The following is a 19410-nucleotide window of genomic DNA, read 5'->3' on the forward strand; positions in this document are numbered from 1 at the left end:
TGCATAACACTACTTTTCTAGTGCAGACATTCTCACCATAGTCATATGTACCCTGAATATTTGTGTTTTCAGAGGTGCTAGTTTGACATAAAACCTAACATTGGTTAAAATTGGAGCTGAGAGTTCCAGGAGTCCAGTCATTTGAGCTCATACAGATGAATTTGAATAGTATACATGACAGTGAACTACTATTAAAGGCAACTAATCTTTATATCAATGTGCAGCAAGTGATGCTACATCTCTTCATCCACACCAATAATTCAGGCTGAAAAAATCACCACGATGCAGCAACGGAGAGGCTAATGTGGTTTAATTTGAAATAAATGTAATTATACGAGTTGAAGAGTAGTCACACTTAATGAGATAGGTTTGTGCAGCTCCTCACGCTCCCAGTGCTTCAGCTGCCTTATCCTCGAGCCTCTTCTTCCTCATTAGTAGCCTTCGTTCCCGTTCATACTCCTTCATCCGCATGACATAGCTAAAACAATGAACAAGAAGTGGGTAAGCACAGTTTCCACGGGTGAACTACCAAAAGGACAAGTAATTCCGCAGTCTCTGTGCGCTCCACTGACTTCATAGTGGGAGAAAGGTTGGATTTAAATAGGGCAGTATAGATGTACAAATATACCTCAGAATCTGTCAAATTCAGCTATATCATTTTGTACAACATACCCCATCCACACACAACTCATTTGGCCATCAGTAAACACCAGAGTGGCCATCCAACCCCGTTCCTCAACAGCTACACCCGTTATTTATGGAGACAATCCGAGATCACCAAGAAGCTCAGGATGAAGAAAGAAGGTCACTTACTCTTGGTGCTCGCAATAATCCCAAGCATGCCGCTCGTGTTTGCATGCTAGAAAGTTTGGCCAGCTGTCTCTCTTGCACTTCATTAACTTGATTAGGTGGTGGGCACAGTAATCTCGCTGCTCTAAGGGGAGCTGGGCAGCATCCATCTCTGCCTGGGTAGCTATCATCACTGTTAGAGATAGGAAGAACAAACGAGCATTGTAAACAGCAATGCACCAACTTCAGCTTACATGTAGAATTGTAGCCATCTTGCCATTTCCAGTTGTTCTCTTAAGTACAGTTAATTTTCTGTCCACCAAAATCTACACATCTACTATTACAGTGGTGAAAAGTATAGCCCATCCTAAAGAGAAGACTGGCATAAAGACGTGTCTACACAAGCCTAGGGCAACATCATGGTACCTTTAACTCTTGAGAGCGGTCATCAGCTACAATGGCTCCTCTACAGACCACATATATTCATGATTTCCTGCTCGAGACACACCAGACCACTGCTCATCTGTAGATGGACCTTGCAGAACTAATGTGGTCTGTTCTGTGAAAAAACAGCCTACGTTTTTACAATTACTTCCCTTTGTGGTTTTAAACGGGCCCCTCTAATGTCAAAGGTGCTCTAAACACATTCTCCTAGTGACCGGTCAGACAATCACATCTAGGTTTGGTTGCTTTTCTTTCCAAAGCAACAATTGCGTCTGTCAAATAAATACTATATTTATGCCTTTGGACTGCAAATAAAGAATGGCTGTTTGCCACAGTAGAGAAGTTACTACCATTTGGGGCCACGAAGACCCTACAGGGATAGACTTTCTCATGCCCAAAAAACCCCGAAATTCCCAGGCCGGAAATGTATTTGATGTGATTATCCTCACCTATTTCACGTTTTTTTTTGTATTTCCTGGGGTAACATGCTGATTTCTGGTGCTTACCGGATCAAACTTTGCATACCCCAGAAATTACTGGGTGATTTCCCTCCCCCACGACGCATATATTACGGCATGTTAAATGTGCAGAAATTCATCATGGATGCACAACTCCTAAATTCGACCCCTACTGCAAACATCTCTTTGCACAGGGATTGCAATGTAATGCCCGTCACAACTAGATCCTTACTATCGCTTCTTGCCAGTAACCGGTTCAATAAATGCAGGTAGCAGTAGTTTCCATATTCACTTGTTCAAGAAGGCAATATAATCATATTAGCCACAGGGAATGCTGCCATGCTGTGTAGTGTTTGCGGACTGCAAGGATACTGGTGGCTCGTCTTTGGATGTGAGATACTGGCACCATACCGTTTCAGACAGGCGTGCAGCCGGCAGCTCACCTCGGAGGACTTTAGTGCTTCTAACAGGGTTAGTAAGAACATAAGACAGAGAGAGAACGAGATGTTAAACATCTATGTAGAAAGTGTTACTTTCTACATTCTGAGGACCGAATTACATTTTGGGGGAAAATAAATCATCACCTTAAGGATCTGATACCTGCCCAGGTTTGTGGTCAATCTACAGTGGTAATTCCGGTACAGTAATAACGTAGGATCAACTCCATCGCCCTATTCAAATTATTATGTGGGCTCCATTACATCTGCTGGCCTGTCATATCTCCATGCAGATTTGTACTACCCCTTAACCTGTGGACTCCCCCATCTATATGAAATGACTCACATGTGATCCGTTAAACCCCTAGGATCTACCGTACGTCCATGCAGTTAATGCCTTAAGACCAGTTATTTCAGGAGTGGTAAATCCAGGTCCATGACAGATTTTCAGGATAATCACTATGTAAATAATTCCTATTTAGATTCATTGTACGTGGGTTCATCTTATATGGATATCCTGAACAATCTGGCATTGATTTAGCCATTCTGAGTCAGTGTTGGACATGCCTGCATTAAACCCTCAGTCTTGATTTGTTCCAAATAGACCCTTTTACATCTTCTATGATTTGCCATACAGTAAATCTCCATGCATCCGTTAATTGCCACACCTCCTTGCAGGTACTCCTTAACATCCACTATAATCTACAACACATTCACATAGTTACTCGCCAGATCTAAAAAAAAAAAAAAATTCTGAAAATATTTACTAGACATGCAGGTCTAGTCACGTCAATAATCTACTCGATCTAACTAATGCGCTTGACCTATAAACTCACCTCAAACTGTGTTCCTAGACTATCACATACAAGAATGCCTTTAAATGTGTGAGTTCAGTATGTCTGCTGTACAACACAAACTGGTTTGATTTTATACACTAAAGCTGTCCTCCATGTACAATAAAAATCTAGCCCACATTAAGGGCATACAGGACCCCTAACTTGCCTAGAGTCTAAATTCACTAATAGCATTGTCATCAGGGCAGGGGCAGCAATGTTTCTAAGTTCATATTTAAAAGTTCTCACTTTTAATAAATATTGTATTGAAGCATGATGTGGTAGCGCACGGTCATTTACAAACAGACATTTTCCATTGAAATGGCCATAAACGGTCCTTCTGACATGCAGATTTAGTGATAAACATATAGTGTACACGCAATAATGCGTGGAAGTCGGCTTTCAGCAAATATTTATCGTGTCATCACCAATGCTTTTTCATGCTAAACATCACCAAGTAAAGAAATTGTATTTGTTTTGATCCTATTAACACCATGGTTTCCATCTCACTTCAGAATTACAAAAAAAAAATGGTTTGGTACAGTTTATTTGTAAGCTATTTAAACGTGTGCCCAGAAGGATTGTTGAACAGTTCACTTTACACAATCCTCTAACTTTACAGTCAGAGAAAGAAAAGTAAACACTAATCTCCAGGATAAAATATGCAGCTATTTGTAAGAAGACATAAGATGACATTTGACCAGTCTTTGAACGCATAGCAAATGTGACAAGATAAAAACAAGATTTAAAGGCATCCTTTTTGCTCATTCATTAGGTCTCACCTTGGCAGCGCATGCGCTATCTCAGCGAGACATAAAGTAATCTGTATGTTGGCTGAAACTTAGTGTAATTTGTCATGCCGCTTGCCATTGATTTAACAGTGGCATTGCTGTTGTAAGCTTGCTTTCTGTTGGCTGTTGATAGCATACCTAACTTCTGTATAGTTCGGAAGCAGCAGCGCCTAACTACAGTTTTTGTCCGCAGCAACGCTCTGCAGGGCGCTTAGGGAACTTTCTTTTTAAAGCACCATGTGGCTTGTAAGGCAGGCACGCTCTTCAGCAGCGCCCGCCTTACAAGCCACATGGTGCGCGTTCGCGTGCACCAGCAGCGCGTGGAGATCAATCTGCTTTCCTTTGGCTTCCCCTGCCCCCTACTTAGCGCGAGGAGAATCTCGCGCCACAGGTTGTTCTTTTTATTTAACCGAACTATTGCTACGTACTGCTCACGGACAGCCGCAGCTCCCCTGCCCTCCCCCTACGGAGGCTGGCACCGTGCGGTGACGTCCCAGTGATTGGCAGCTCTGCCCGTGCTGGTTCTGAGGAGGGGGCGGACCGGTTCCTCGCCACAGCTCGAGGAGGCAGCAGCTCTGCCCAGTCGTTGTGTGCGGCCACCTTCCCTCCTTCACTGGGCTCTGCCTTCGTCTCTCCAGCCGGCTCTCCGTCGGTCTCTCCTCCGGGCTGGCCTTGCTGGCTGTAGGTGAATGTTTTGTGTGGGCTCCGAGGCTGGGATGACTGCTGGGAGAAACAGGGATGTCCATCATGAAGCAGAAGGGCTGCTGGACCACAGCGCGTTGTACGGCTCGGTGTGCGGGTCCCTGTCTGTGCACTGCTCCATGTGTGTGCCCGTGCAGTGCCAGTCTCAGCACTACCCGAGGCTTGTTAGTATAAAAAAATAGCACTGATACACAATTGTGTGCTGAGCGCAAAGTGTTACAAAGATCCATGAGCCTATCAAAACTGTCCCGTTTCACGACTTGAATAATCGATCCCCGGACACCATGATCAGTTCCAGGTTGATATATGCTGCCTGCATACGGAAGTACTTTGCACATGAGCGCTCTGCTTTCTTCCTTTCGGTCGTAATTGAGTCGCAATGGCGCCTGTGGTCAGTATCTGGTTGCTGTCAGGTTTTGATGTTAAGTGGTTTTCATTGCTTGGGTGACACGCTCTTCCCACTCTGCTTCTTGGGTTACTAGACTGTAGTCGACTTTGAGAGTTTGGGGCGGCGGTCTGGGGCTCCGTTTTGGAGAGACTGAGGGCATGTTGCGCTGCTGCCAGGCGGCCTGTAGCAGATTTGTTTACCACGAGCTCTCAATACCATGCGAGCTGAGTACCCTCGGGGATTGGCGAGAACAGACCCTGTGTGGCGCGTGCATGATTGGCGTTACGAGGGCCTTGCTTTTAATACTTTAAATGCATGTGACTATCTCCCCGCATGTCGGCGGCATGTGTTGATGCAAAGAGAGTGATCCTACTGGATAGTTTTGTGCAGTGTGAAATGAGTTAAGCCATAGGGTGAGGTTTCCTGCTAGAGGACGTTTACACCCCAACCGTATTTTATGTAGCATGCCGCCCAGGTTATTCAGTTATCACATGACCCTGTATTTACATGCACTCAGTTGAATGAACATGTGCATATGTGTCTCGCTGGGTTGTGTATTTTAACCGCGTCATTTTCTCTGAGTTACATTGTCCTTTTCGTCACATTTAAAATGGCGCTTTTCAAACCCCCTATACAGCATTGATATTATTTTAAACAGAACACTATTTTGGGGGGTAAAATAGACCACAATTACCCGAATTTAGTTAAAATGACACCTAAAGTGCCACGTTTTAAAGATTAACATCTCTGGTCATGATTTATCATGTTTTAGGATTCTTGTTTTCTAAATGATGCCTCACCATAGAGCACAATTTCGCAAAAGCGGACAACTGTCTCTGCCAGGCGCAGCAGTAGCACTTTTAGCAAGTAACGGCTATTTATTTATTTTATTGTTGATGTTTTTTTTGTTACTAGTGCCCAAGCACCCAGGACTTGAATACTGTGATAATGAAGAAAGCAAAACTGCTACCAACGGCAGGCACTTCGAGGGCGAATAGATTTTTTTTAAAAACAAAAATAGAGACTTTCCACAAACCTAGAAATAGGACTACCATTTGCATTCATGGCCGGAGATGGAAATGATTAATTAACAGTGCAATAAACACAGAAAATACAGGCAATGAGGCATTAAGGGGTCGTCATATGCTCATAGCATCATCTGTACTAATTAGTTTTCTGTTAAGGGCAGCTAACCAATTAAGTATCGGAACACATGGAAACTTGCCTCCTGTGTTTAGTCGCCTGAAAACCGAACGTGTTAAATGTTGTGAAATCTGCCAGGACACATGGTGAAACAAGCATTTGCAATGCAATAGGTCTCGCATTTACACGAGTTCAAGCTATTGGCATTGTAAATGACAATGCCTTTTATTTATGTTTTAAAAACAAAAATAAAAGGCATTGTTATTTACAATGCCAATAGCTCAAACTTGCGTAAATGCGAGACCTATTGCATTGCAAATGCTTGTTTTGTGAATGAACAGAACACCTGTTTTTTGCCAGCTTGAGCTCTCTTGCAAAACCGGGCTAGCAGCTCCTTTAGCTCGCCTCTTGCCAGAGCGAGTGGGCGAGTAGATTTCTCGAGGCCTGATCCCCCAATATCCGTTACCTGCCACACTTCAGTCAAGTCACTCCATTACCTTTTACATTCTAAAATTGTCATTCAGTAACCTACCCGTATGGTTACATTACCAATTAATCCATAACTAGGGTAGTAGTGATTTTGATTGCAAGGCGACGAGACTGTCAATGCTGGGGAAATGTCACTGTATTGTGAACCTCCACTCAGCTTTAGAATACAGCATTTATTTTCAGCAGATTTGTGCAGAGGTAAAGTAAGACATCAGTTGTCAAATATTCTAATTCGATGGCCAAAACATACCTAATAGACCAGGTTCTGTGGCAATAAGTGGTTAATTGACAGTATGCCTGGTGGATACGGATATTTATCAATTAAGTTTCAAAGGCTTAAGTTACCCTTTTACTCTGTCAGCAAATGCAATGTATTTCATATAAAACGATGCTCACGGCCCAAGGTGTGCGCCTTAAACTGAGAGCTCAGCTGAAATCAAAACCTGCAGTCTGGTCCAAAATAGGTATTTGTGAAGGGAATGAAGGGGTCGAGTCAGTAAACCATGTGTACCTTCACCAGTATACTTGTCTTCACTAATAAAAGCCTTGATGGACTTCCTCACTATTGTTGCCAATGTGACCGTCTGTGGCGAGCAAGGGCACATATGTGCGCTTTTTCCATAATGAAGAATACACAACAGATTAGCTGGGGGAACTACTGAAGCCCGTGCACCTCTGCACACTTGTGCTTTTCACTAATACTCAGCTTCTGTATGTCAGGGACAGCCACTTGGCCCTCTGTTGCAGGGTGCTGCTGCTGGACTGGACCAGTGGGAGTGGACGGACTCAAGTGTAGACTAGATGCTCTAGAGAGTCAGTGCCTCACCCTGCACTGGGGCTCATTCAACACGCTTGGCTGGGCAGCTGCAGGCCAGAGGAAGAGGCACTGCCGGCAGACATGAAGTTTCGCTTTCTTGGCAGTCGGGCATGGCTAGGTACAGCATGTGCTCCCCACCTAGCTCATGATGCGCTACATGCTCTTCTCAATGCAACTGAATTGTGTCCCATTACAAAGAAATACAGTATTTTTCACTTTTGAAAAGTCTTTAATATATATGATTTGGCCTATGATGCTGGCTCAGACTCTTAGAGCAATGCCAGACTCTTCGCTCAGCTCTCCCTATTAATTTACTGGCTCGCCCACCTCTAAAAGGTGGAATGAACAGGAAACGAAAGGTAAGCACATATTGACGGTAGATAAAAAAAATTATATATATATATATATATATATATATATTGGAATACACAGAGAAGGGCTATGCAACACATATCGAATAATTTATGAAAAAGGCTTAAAAATTTCAATCTGGGTATTTATTAAACTTATTTTATTTAATATTTTTCAAATAATAGAGTCTACACACGAATTTAGTGTACTTTTTTAATGCCGTTATTACTAGCTTTCCCTAATTTTGCAAAAAAACGATTTTAATAGAGGCTCAACACCTGAGTGAAGGCAATTACGCTTATTAGAAGAACAAAAGGTCTCTGGCATGCAAAGGAGTAGCACATCTTCACATCACCTTCAGACTATTGCAGCGCTTAGCTGCAGACAGACTCACAAGGAGTTATATCGAACAGGCTGTCCGCATTTTTATCAGTCTGTGTGTGTGGGGGGATGGGTAAGATGTCAAGACCCCCTATAGTGCAGTGAAAGTGCTTATAGGTAACAATCTGCTTCTTTCACAGCAAACTCAAAACATCACTTGCATAAAAAGTGCTTTCACAGTACTACAATGTCTTAAATATCTCTTCAATCTGTAAAAATCTTCCAGCACAATGCAAGGCAGGACTTCCGCTGCAGTGGAAAATGAGGCCTCATGAAGGCTTGGCTCGTTTTGGGTTTGGGGGTGTAAGTGGATCTCAAGCCGAGTCAGAGCCAGGCATCTAGCTTTATCCTTCAGTAACTTACACCCACCTCTAGTCCTCATACGCATGCCTTCTCTGTTTTCTTTACCATATTTTTGCACTACCAATTTCTACTGTGTGACTGAAGCCATCCATTCACTTTCAAGTATTTTTTCCCAACTGCGTTTATCCAATGCCAAAGCATAACTAGAGATCGAGGGATGGGGAAGTCACACTGAGCAAACTATCAGCGGTTCACAATTTCAATGCAGTTTAAAAGTATATTTTTGATCAGCCTTAGAAATTTCACTATTTATAATTGAGCATGGATTTTGACAGCAACCTACTGGTTCATGTGGCATGTAGGGAAATGGTGCCCCTTAAAACCCTCCTTGAGGAAGGTTCATGTAGGTATTATACTTGGCTTTCATTAGCGCCAGTTGAGGTAGTGGACTGTCAGTGGATTGGGTGTTGAGCCAGTGGAGGAAACCAATGGGAGAAATGGCCAGTCTGTGGGATAGGTGGGTGACCACATCCTTAGAATGTTTTGGGCACCCTCACTTATTTTTTTTTCTTACAAATTAAGCACCGGACCCTACCTGCAGCTGTCCACAATAGTATCCCATAGACAAGCTTCCCTTGCAGCCATTTGCAAACGTTAAGCACTATTCCTATTACATTTCTGACTCCTAATCAGGCCCGGTTCTAGCGGGTGGGCCAGGCACACCCAAACATGAGCCTGGCCCACCCAAACATGAGCCTTGGCCCTCGCAGTGAGGATATGATGGCCAATAGAAAATGGGCACTTTAATTTAACCTCTTCAGTGCCCCGCCCTGTGCCGGGCGTTGCATTAGCGGGCGGGTTTCATGACGAGATAATCTCGTCATGGGCACAGCGCAACCGCGCTCCATGACGAGACCATCTCGTCATGGGCACTGAAGGGGTTAAAACGTTCCTCCGAACGTTGTTTTTCTTCATATTCTGGGAGATGCGTTATTGGGCCTGGGCTCAGGTGGGCTGTGTCGTGCAAGAACGATAGGGGCATGGAGAAGGGAACAAATTCTTTATTTGACACCGAGTAACTTTTGCCTACGGTCCTGTGCTGCTGCGTGGATATTTCCATTTCTGTTCAGAATTTGAGAAAAGAAGTTTGTTTATTCTGATTCACCTTTCCTGACTCCTGCAGCTGCTTATCAGATCAGACTGTGACACAAGAAGTAGGTAAGAGAATGTGTTACTGTTCGTTTTTATTTTAAAAATCTGCATAGGCCCTGCAGGGCAAATCATTATGGCCATGGATGCAAGGCAACAATAAAACATGTCCAGAGAACTGGTGATTAATGAGAGTAGTCCTTTGCCTGTTGGTAGTTTTGAAATGCAGATAGGCTGTATTTTATTTGGATAGCTCAGTGGGTTACTGCCTTTGTCACAGAGATTTTTGTGTTACTTGCAGATCAGAAGTTGCAATCCTAAAATAGGACAGTGGCCTATGAACTGTCATCAAAGAGCTGCATACAAACATGAATGGTAGTTAGAACTCCACTTTTTTTGTGTTACTATAAAGTTAGAAATTCCCAAGTCTTTCATTATTTTAATGTTGCTAAAAAGAGTTTGGGTCGATATACATTTTTATTAGTAAAACCAACCCCCAACCACTGGAGTATGCTTTAAATCCTGAGTTTGTGCTTCCCCAGCCCAAAGCCTCTTAAAATATACTGCCCACCAGTATGGATGACATGTGATTCCTACACCTTGTAATCCTCATTGGCTCATGTGTCATTCCCTATAGACGAAATTACATACTTGTATGATTTTTTGTCTCTGTATAATGTGTGTGTGATGTAAAGTACTGTGACACCCTACACTGATATGAGTAGCGCTATACAACAAATGAAATTTATATGAGAGAAGGCTACAGAGACATGAAGGGTACTGTTGGAGAGTGGTAGTAATGGTATCTGGGGAGAAAAAGTTCATTGGTGAGGCGCCAAAAAAGGCTTTCACTCTAGCGATAAAACGGTCCCTGTCATTGCCTTTCTGTTTTTATTTAATTAGCAATCAGGTCATTAGGGCAACTGTGGAACATATTTTAAAGTGTCTGCTAATTATATTTACTGCTATATTCAATGTTTTAGGTATGAAGGTGATTTTACTAATGTTTTTTACGGGAATAATGAAGTAGAGCTGGATGGTGGCTAATATGGGGCTGGGGCCCGAAGGTCAGCTGTGAGATAAGGTACACAGGAGAGGGATGGTCGAAAAGTGGATAATCGGGCCTGGAAGTACTTGTACTGAAACCTGGTCTGTTGGAATTTGAGGGTTTGCACTTACATCCAGACATCGCTCTTACCTTCAAATAACTCTCCACATGCTCTGTGTACAAACAGAATTGATCCGTTGCATACTGGTGACTGTTTGCAAGTAAATATAATGTAATCTAGGGCTTGTAGGCTACCACAATAAGTGACAAATTGGGCCCGCAGTGGCCCACCCAAATGCACCCTTGCTTGGCCCACCCAACAAATATTCCTGGAGCCGGGCCTGCTCCTAATATGTGATGTTGGTGCCCTGAACGGTTATCAGTATATTACCCTTACATTTCAGGGGACGTTTTTCTAAATATTTCAGACCTTCTCAATGGCCAAAAGGGTGTCATTTCTGTATTGTTTTTCATGCACTTCATTCCTTGGTCTTACTCGAAAGTGCCACACATTTGGCAGTTGAGTATCACCATGGAAATGTCACACATAAGTTATCTGTTAGCTACCAATATTCCAGGCAATTACTCCTCAATATCTGGTGTCTTTCAAACCCCGATACTATTCCTAAGTGCTTGCTTACAGCCTAACCTTTAAGCCGCCGCCCCCCATCTCCCCGCGCATTCAACATGCTCCCAACTTTTGACCCTGCCCGCCGACCTCGCTCCTTGCGCTCCTCCGGGTAACCCAACTCGGGACTGAAGGTCGGTATGCTCAAAGGGTCGGGTTCCGGGTACCCCAAGTACCGGCGAGCAAGGTGCGCCCCCATAGCTGCGAATAGCAGAATAGCCTCTGCCTCCCCTGACAGGAGGTCACCTACAGCCGTGCCCTGGAAGCAGTGCGCCAACGGCGTCGTAGAAACAAAGAAAGGCCCAATCACCGAAGCAAAGAGAGAAACACAACATGGCCGCCAAACACACGTGACCTGGAAGAGGTACACTACTAGTCCTGCCTTCGTAGAAACAAAAGAGGTACAAGCACAAGAGTTGGCTGCCTGAAGGAGAGCGGGACGGGAGTAAAGAAACACTGGTTTAAGCCGAGATCATTTTTTCTACACACCCTATATATAAGCACAACACATTTTTCGAAGTAATTTCGAGAAAATGCATTTTCTTCCTTACACTTTAATTTGTATTATATTATTTTTTTAAGTATACATAGTATGTCTGAGGAATGCATTTATATTCAAGTCAAGTTCACGCTAGGTTCACAAAAACATTGTATGATTCAAAATCTTTTACTTAGCCATTAGGTTTTGCCATATGTTGAAAATAGGGGGACCAACTTTCAAATATTACTTCACAGTTATTACTTCACTTTGTAGGGTCTTCCCCAGCCCTGGAGCATGCAAATGAAAATACGCCACACGAGAGCAGTAGTCAAATGCTTCTTTATTCCTCAGCATATACACACACACTGTGCATCTCATACGCCACATTAACCACACCACAACACCTCCCTGCATATCAAGTGTTTCCTCTCCAAAGTCCGCCCAGAACCACAATGGTTCTAGAGCGCACAACATCAATATGCCTGCTCGGCTCCTTTGTTAAATAAAAGTTGGCAAAAAGCAATAAGAATCAAATTTCCTCTATTAATTGACAAGGCTTTCACTCTTGTCTGCTGGCTTTGGTGAACTGAAATGATTGAGGTCCACCCTGAGCAGGCAACAGCAACATAGGCTCAGGCGCTTGAGCCGGGCCTCCTGGCGGGATCACCTTACACATTGTTTTAGGACTTGACAAGTATCACAGTAGGTGTTTAAAGTGTGATGTGCCCAGAGTGATGGATTGTCCAGAGTGCTGTGCTGTCACCATATGTCCCTTGCACGCTACAACCTGTAAAAGATCAACGGCAAAAGGAGTATCTATTTTCCCTTTTTGTCTCTGCGTAACTAGTACCCAGTCTCCTTTGTCAAAGACTGGCTCTCGGGCATGGCAACACAGATCTACATACGTCTTAATTTTTCTTTTCCGAGTCGCATCGGTGTCTCGAACCTTGTCATCATTCACTGATCAATCTTAGGTCCATTGGGATAGTTTTGTTCTGATGGCTCTCCCAAACAGCATGGTGGCTGGGCTCTCACCAATCGTGAAGTGAGGGTTTGATTGATAGGCCCAGAGGCCTGGGACAGGACTTGGCTTAGGTTGATTCCCTCCATGGACGTTTGTTGAATGACCCTCTTGAGGGTGCCCATAAATCGTTCAAAAACACAACTGACCTGGTGCCAGAGGGGTGTACTCTTTGAGTGTCTGACGTTGAGGGGGACAAGACATTTCTTTGAACTGTGCGGGCTGTTATCAGAATTGAGGATTTCGGGGATGCCCCATGTTGCAAAGATGTCATCAAGTCGTTCTATGACCGTTTCATGGATTTTCAAAGATAGGTCTTTGTTGTACTTATGATAGGTGCCTTTAGCCCTTCCTTTATGTCCCCTGTTCCCAGCCCCTCTAGAACATTTTATGAACATTTCTGGGTTGTTCCTGCGTGAACATTCCTGCTTTGTCAGTAGCTCCCTGGTCAGCTGAGAAGTGTCAGTTATGCTGCTGGCTCTGATAAATACGGCGTTTCTCTCCTATTTCCCCCAAGAGGTTGGCGGAAACACCGCCCCCATTGGCATCACCATCATCACCTCCCCTCGCATTGCCATCAGAAGGGAAAGCTGTGGTTCCTACGTCCTGTGCCAACATGTAACCACTGTCCTCGCCCATTGTCTTTTAGGGTTCAGAGTGCCTTTCCACACTTTGTTGTTTTGGAGAATGGACCTTCGTCGTGTGGCTCTGTATCAGAAGGCTGCACGGGCCCCTGAGAGTGTTGCTCTTTGCCAAGTAAATTCTGTTTCTCATGGCAATGCAATGGGCGAGGACAGCGGGTACATGTTGTCACAGGACGTAGGAACCACAGCTTTTCCTTCAGATGGCAATGCGAGGGGAGGTGGCGATGGTGATGCAAATGGGGGCAGTGTTTCTGCCAACCTCTTGAGGGAAAGCTCCCATGTTGTCAGGAGTTGAAGAAGGCATAGACTACCTGCATATTTAAATGACTTTTGTTGTTAATCCTTATTTTTGATTCCATATGCTTTTTCTTGTATTCCTTGTTCCTTGTTCAGGAAGGACAGACATTGTCACCGAGTGCTGCGTCACCTTGGGAGACATACAATTACAAATGTGTCATGCCTTCAGTTCCTTCTCAACTCGCTCATCTAGTTGAGGGAACCACACTCGATCTCTAAGGCTCTTTTGGTGGCCACAATACCACAGTGTCCTTCATGGGGGGCCTGCTCGATGACCACTGTCTTAGGCTTCCAGGTATGATGACTTTGAGCCTCGTAGTATTACACCTTCTTGGGTGATTGCTAACTCATCCTGTCCATTTTTGAACTTTTGGAATTCAACATCATCTGCAAGGGGCTGGGTAGTTCTCCATGATTGTGTTGTAATAAATTCTTTGATTTGGTCATATCGTTATCTGCATTGGTGACAGCAAAGATTTGTTCCACAGACAGAGCCGGGGGTATGCTGGATCTCACAATAAAGTTGAGATAGGCTTCAGCTGTCTTGGATGTCGAACTGTGACGATGTAGCGGGACTCATGGAAAGTAATCTGTTGGGTTTGATCCTTCCCTGATTTGTGCACAATCTCAAGTTCGTACTCTTGTAGTCTCAACCTCCACCTCTAGATGCAAGGGGGCATCTTAGCCTTTGGGTTTCCAAAAGCTGTAAGTAATGCCTGGTGATATGTGATGACAGTGAATGGTTTTCCGTAGAGGAATACATGAAAATGTTTGCAGGCCCACACCACAGCCAGATTCTCCTTCTCCAGCTGAGAGTGGGCACGTTCTGTTTCAGACAGGCTTCTACTGGAATTGGCCACAATGTACTCGAAGCATTTGGATGGCCATTGTGCTGATCAAGGATTGCCCCTAGCCCTACCGGGCTCGCATCAACTGTTATTTTAGTGTGTAACCTGGGGTCAAAGTAGGCCATTTCAGATGCATTCTCAATTGCATATCTGATGTCTTTGAAACTCTGGTCACATTCTGGAGACCACTAAAACGGTACATTTAACTTTGTCAAGTCTCTCGATGGAACACGCACTGTAGCAAACTTGCGAATGCATCTTGAGCAAAACTGGTCACGCCGAGAAAGGATTGCAGAATGGTAACATCTTGAAAGGGGGGGTTAAACAAGTGGATGAGAGTGCTTGCACCTTGTCTGGGTTTGGAGTCATTCCCCCATCAGAGAATGTGTGCCCCAAAAAACTTGAGTTTGGTTTTGCGAAACTCACACTTGGCAGCGTTCAGAGTGAGACCTACACCAGCAAGCAACTGGCACACTTGGTTAAGGGCTTTGTCATGTTCTTCTTGTGCTCTCCCAAAAAAAACAACATTAAAGCCAGGAGAAGTAACTGGAAACAAAACACTGTGACTGCTGTTAATAGTCAGAAATCATTACCCATTGAAGAGGTCAGCAACACGTACCCAAGGGTGGAAAAAGGTGTCTCACTGTATTACTCGCTCGCAGAGTGGTGGGCCTCGTACTGAGACATCGTTTTATTGTGTTAGGTCTTGCAAGCTTCCCTGGGAACTCGAGAACAGGAGGTAAATCTACACTTCCCATGAGCCTGTGCAAAAGTAGAGCCCATCACTTGGTTCTGATCATCTTCTCTTTAACCGGAAGACTATAAAAAGCACTTCCTTATAACGGGGCAGATTATTCTTCCGTGCATGCCGTGCAGCCGGAGTTCGGAAGGTCACTCCGGATGGTAAGGGTGTTGTTTGCACCAACTTGTTTCAAGACCCTTAACAATGTATGCTTGTGAATCTATGTGTTTGTGGCGTTCTCTATCGCCATGTGTGCGCAGGCTACATGTAGTTTAGGGCATAAGCTGGATTTTCAGTCCTACATTAAATGCCAGTGCTTGACTTTGATTACCCGCAAACTGTGTAAAAGATACATTGATTTTCCGCGTGTTCACAGAGTGGAATTTCTGGTTCTGAACAATTGAGAGACATTAGTTCTGGGTTAAAGTATTTAACCCTTCCCTTCTCATCTGCCTGCTAGAGTGTGTAAGTGCCTACTAGGTGTAAGACTACATTCAAACTACTGGTTCTTTATTATTACGAGACTGTGGCTTAGCAGGAGAAACTTACTTTGACATTATATGTTCAATTTAGAGTCTATGTGTTCAGAGGTTTACTCAGTGTGTTATGGTGTACAATACTATGCTGGTGAAAAATTAAGTGTGTCGTTGGATATGATGCTCTATGATAATGAATATGAGCAGTTGACGTGAAGATATTTAAACAGGGGTTTCCTATAGTCCCTGGAGATGGTTCTCTCCCTGTGAGGCAAGGCTTCATATTGCTCCGGTGGGTATATTCAAATATCCCATACAGATAGCAAGGTCTAGAAACTGTACCTATTACATGTATAATACTCTCTTACTGTTGCAGTCTGAACTGCCAAGATGTGTAGGAGCATACCGAACCTGACAAAAGTGCTTATCGTACTTCTTTCAGTTCAAAGGTTACAGTTATTTTCTGTTACAGGTAACCAATGAGCACATGATATAAATTGTGTTGTATTAGACGGTGTTCCAGTTTATTTGACAAGTGTGCTTTCATTGCAGGTCTCTTACCCCGCTATACCTTTCCTTACCTTTCCTCACTTGATCACCTCAAACTTCTGTGCTATAATAGTATCTAGAATTTAGGCTGTCGAGAGGTGGACCACATTGAGCAACGAACCAACTCTGAGGGATCGGTTCACAGTATTTCTGACAACCAGTATGTCTTCACTGTAATTGAAAGTATGAGTAACAGGTTGGATTACTTTCCTAATATCGTGATGAAATATTTCCGCAGCCGAAGATACTCCAGAGCTCTGTCTTTTATATCTGAACAAACCAACATGAGTTGAAAAGGTAGCAATGTACCTGTAGTTCTCCTCCTGCTCGAGCTGATGATATCCTTAGTTTAGGTCAAGCCGGGAAAACACTTTGGCTCAGTTCAATTGCATGATCATGTATGCAAAATGTGGACCATGGTGTCTCCCTCTCAATGGCTATGTTTGCATTGCGCATGTCAACACAAATGCACACTGCTCCGTTGCTGTCCTTTTTTGTTACTACTACTATGGACAAGACCCATGGCGTGGGACCTCTGGAACATTCAACTATGTCATGCTTTAAAAGCGCTACCAACTCTTTCTCTACAGCTTCTCGTAAATGGAAGGCAAGTCTATGGTATCACTGAGCCACAGGGCAAATGTCTGAAATTCTGCGAAGCTGTACTTTCATTTCTTGAGTTTACCAGGCCATGAGACAACGATGGGGACCGGCTTCTGATCTCAGACTGAGCATAGAGGTTGTAGTTGAGAGATATCAACCCCATGTTAGCTGTGGTGGCAAAACTGAACAAACAGGCCCGCAACAAAGTCCCTTGTAGAACATGAATGGTGGCTCTCACCAATGTCTTCTTGTGTTTAATTGTCGCTGTTAATGATTCTTGGCTTTGTAGTGGCTCAGTAGCGGCCCAAGTATATACCTTTGAGCCTGATGGAGTGAGGTGAGGTACAGGGGATATGCTTTTAAACTTTTTCACTGGCATGACACTTATCAATGCACCACTGTCTCTGATAAAAGTTATGGGTTGTTTGTTCACTTTCAATGTGATTTTGAGACAGTTTCCATATGACGTTTTTCGCTTTATTTGATGAGCTGTCTTTGAACTGTGATTTACCTAACAGGCTTGGACTTGGGCCCCCACGCCCGAACTGAGGTCATAGAATGCTTCACTTATCTTTGATTGTGAGTAAATTCTCAATTTCTCGTACCTGGTCGTCGTTGCCATTATCTTTCTGTTTTGTTTGAATAATTGATTTGTATGCGGGGTGTAGTGCAGCGTTTCCATCCACAGCTATACCTGTGGTTTTGGCAAGCGTTTTGAATGTGCTCCTCTGTAAGGCATTCACTTTCTTCTTTGGCCGTGTGTATGCTGGAGCAGGGCTTTGGCTCCACATGCACCAGTCACAGATTTGAGGTACATGCACAAGCAGTTTGCAGTATCGTTGCAAACTCTCAGGGAGAGCAGCGTTTTTTTCTTAGGGCACGTAGCCCTTACTCATCGCTAGCTGAAGCGATTCCTCAGCCCTGGAGCATGCAAATGAAAATACGCCACACAGGAGTTGAAGTCAAATACTTCTTTATTCCTCAGCAGACACTCACACACTGCACATTATCTCATACTCAAAATTAACCACACCCTAACACCTCCCCGAATAGCATGTGCTTCCTCTCTAAAGTCCACCCAAAACCACAAGGGCCCTAGAGTGCACAACATCAATATGTGACACACTTCACAATACTTTGTGCTCATCTAGACACTTGCATGCACAGATATACTTTCTATGCTTGGAGACATTTTCCACGCTGGAAGACACTTTGCCCGTATGGACACATCAGAAGACTCTGTTGTGAGCAGAGTTGTTTATGAGTAATGAAGTGCATTTTTGGGGATATACCACAACCCCCCCCCCCACCAATCTAAATCATGCACTTTTAAAATATATCAATCGGCCTAATGAGCTTATCCAGGCTGAATTTTCTGTCATATTGTAGTGGAGTTCCAACTTCTTTTCCACCTCCTGGAGTAAGCCTTGGCTGCTCACTATTGGCACCTTTAGAGATAGAAGTTTACAAAATGAATAACTCCATCACCAAAATGGAATTAAATAGTCTTAAGGCCTAAAATACCAATGATAAACAACAAAGTATCCACCTTGGATAGTTCCCAGTTACTACCTAAAGGATTTGAAGAAAAGGTCTCAATCTCCTCTGCTGTTCCCCATTAAATGAAATGTTAGAGGAAGACTAAGAAATAAGCACAATGCTGGTAGCGAGTACTATACAAAAAACTTGACAAGACCCCTAACAAGGTGGGTAATCACAGGGGTGTGCAGACACCACCACTAGACTGAACTTCTAATCCTAGCTTAACAATTTACATATATATGTTGGAAATAAACACTGAGTTATAAGCTGCGGCAAGGCCCACATAACAGTGATATTTTCCTGGGACTGTAGCAGTTACAAGTACTCCGCCGAGCCGACAGAGTCCTGCATGCCCTATTTAGATGTGGGCTGTCTGGACCGCCGTCCGCATAAACAGACTGTTTACAGTCTATTAAGTGGCGTACCTCCTTCGATGCGGTGGACTCCTCTGCTGACTAATGCTCTGTCTCCGTCAGGCCGGCGTGTTTGTGCCAAGCCTATTTAGATTTACGACTTGTACTGGCTTTGCCTTATCGGCAAATTCCTGAAGGAGTGAGTCCCTGGTGAAGTGGAGACTGATAAGTAATTATTATTAATGTGTCACTACACATGCATGTTGTATTTGCTTAAAAAATATATGTTGGTAATTGGTTATGCCCTTTTTCTTTAACATATTGCATAGCACACAAACAACATATACACACTATTGTATTCACACCCACAGGCGCCACAAGAACAACACCCACAACAACTACAACAATAAAATATTTTTTCAAGTGCCAATACAGGTGTTTTCATTTTACTTTGATAAGTTATAAAATTAACACTAATGCATTATACATAAGAAAACAATTGCATGGAAGAGCAATGTAAAAATATACGAGGCTAAAGCAAATGTTAACATAGTAAAACAAGTTAAAAAGAAGCTTACTATAGAGCCTGTCAACAAAGGAGTTAATTAGCTTTGTGGTCATGTAGTAGCAGCAAAGGAAGGACCTGGACAATGGGATTTAACAGAAACTGAAGTAGAAACAGAAGAAAGGTAAGCTGCTACCT

General features: G+C 43.6%; 1 protein-coding gene across 1 annotated transcript; it reads right to left on the reverse strand.

The window, feature by feature from the left end:
- Positions 1 to 293: 293 nt before the first annotated feature.
- On the reverse strand, positions 294 to 11450 carry NDUFB7 (NADH:ubiquinone oxidoreductase subunit B7). Its single transcript, XM_085654316.1, has 3 exons — positions 11242 to 11450; positions 814 to 982; positions 294 to 478 (listed from the first exon to the last, which is right to left on the reverse strand). Exons 1-3 carry the CDS (start codon positions 11348 to 11350, stop codon positions 382 to 384), a joined length of 375 nt encoding a protein of 124 aa, XP_085510442.1. The 5' UTR covers positions 11351 to 11450; the 3' UTR covers positions 294 to 381.
- Positions 11451 to 19410: the final 7960 nt, after the last annotated feature.

The sequence above is a fragment of the Triturus cristatus genome, chromosome 4_1, assembly GCF_964204655.1.
Source record: "Triturus cristatus chromosome 4_1, aTriCri1.1, whole genome shotgun sequence".
Lineage (NCBI taxonomy): Eukaryota > Metazoa > Chordata > Amphibia > Caudata > Salamandridae > Triturus > Triturus cristatus.

Excerpts from the sequence above, each read along its gene's own strand:
- NDUFB7 (XM_085654316.1), bottom strand. The coding sequence starts at position 11,350 with ATGGGGGCGCACCTTGCTCGCCGGTACTTGGGGTACCCGGAACCCGAC. Across the intron at positions 983-11,241 it reads GGAGGAGCGCAAGGAGCGAG|TGATGATAGCTACCCAGGCA; the intron begins GTCGGCGGGCAG and ends TATCTCTAACAG. Across the intron at positions 479-813 it reads GATTATTGCGAGCACCAAGA|CTATGTCATGCGGATGAAGG; the intron begins GTAAGTGACCTT and ends TCATTGTTTTAG.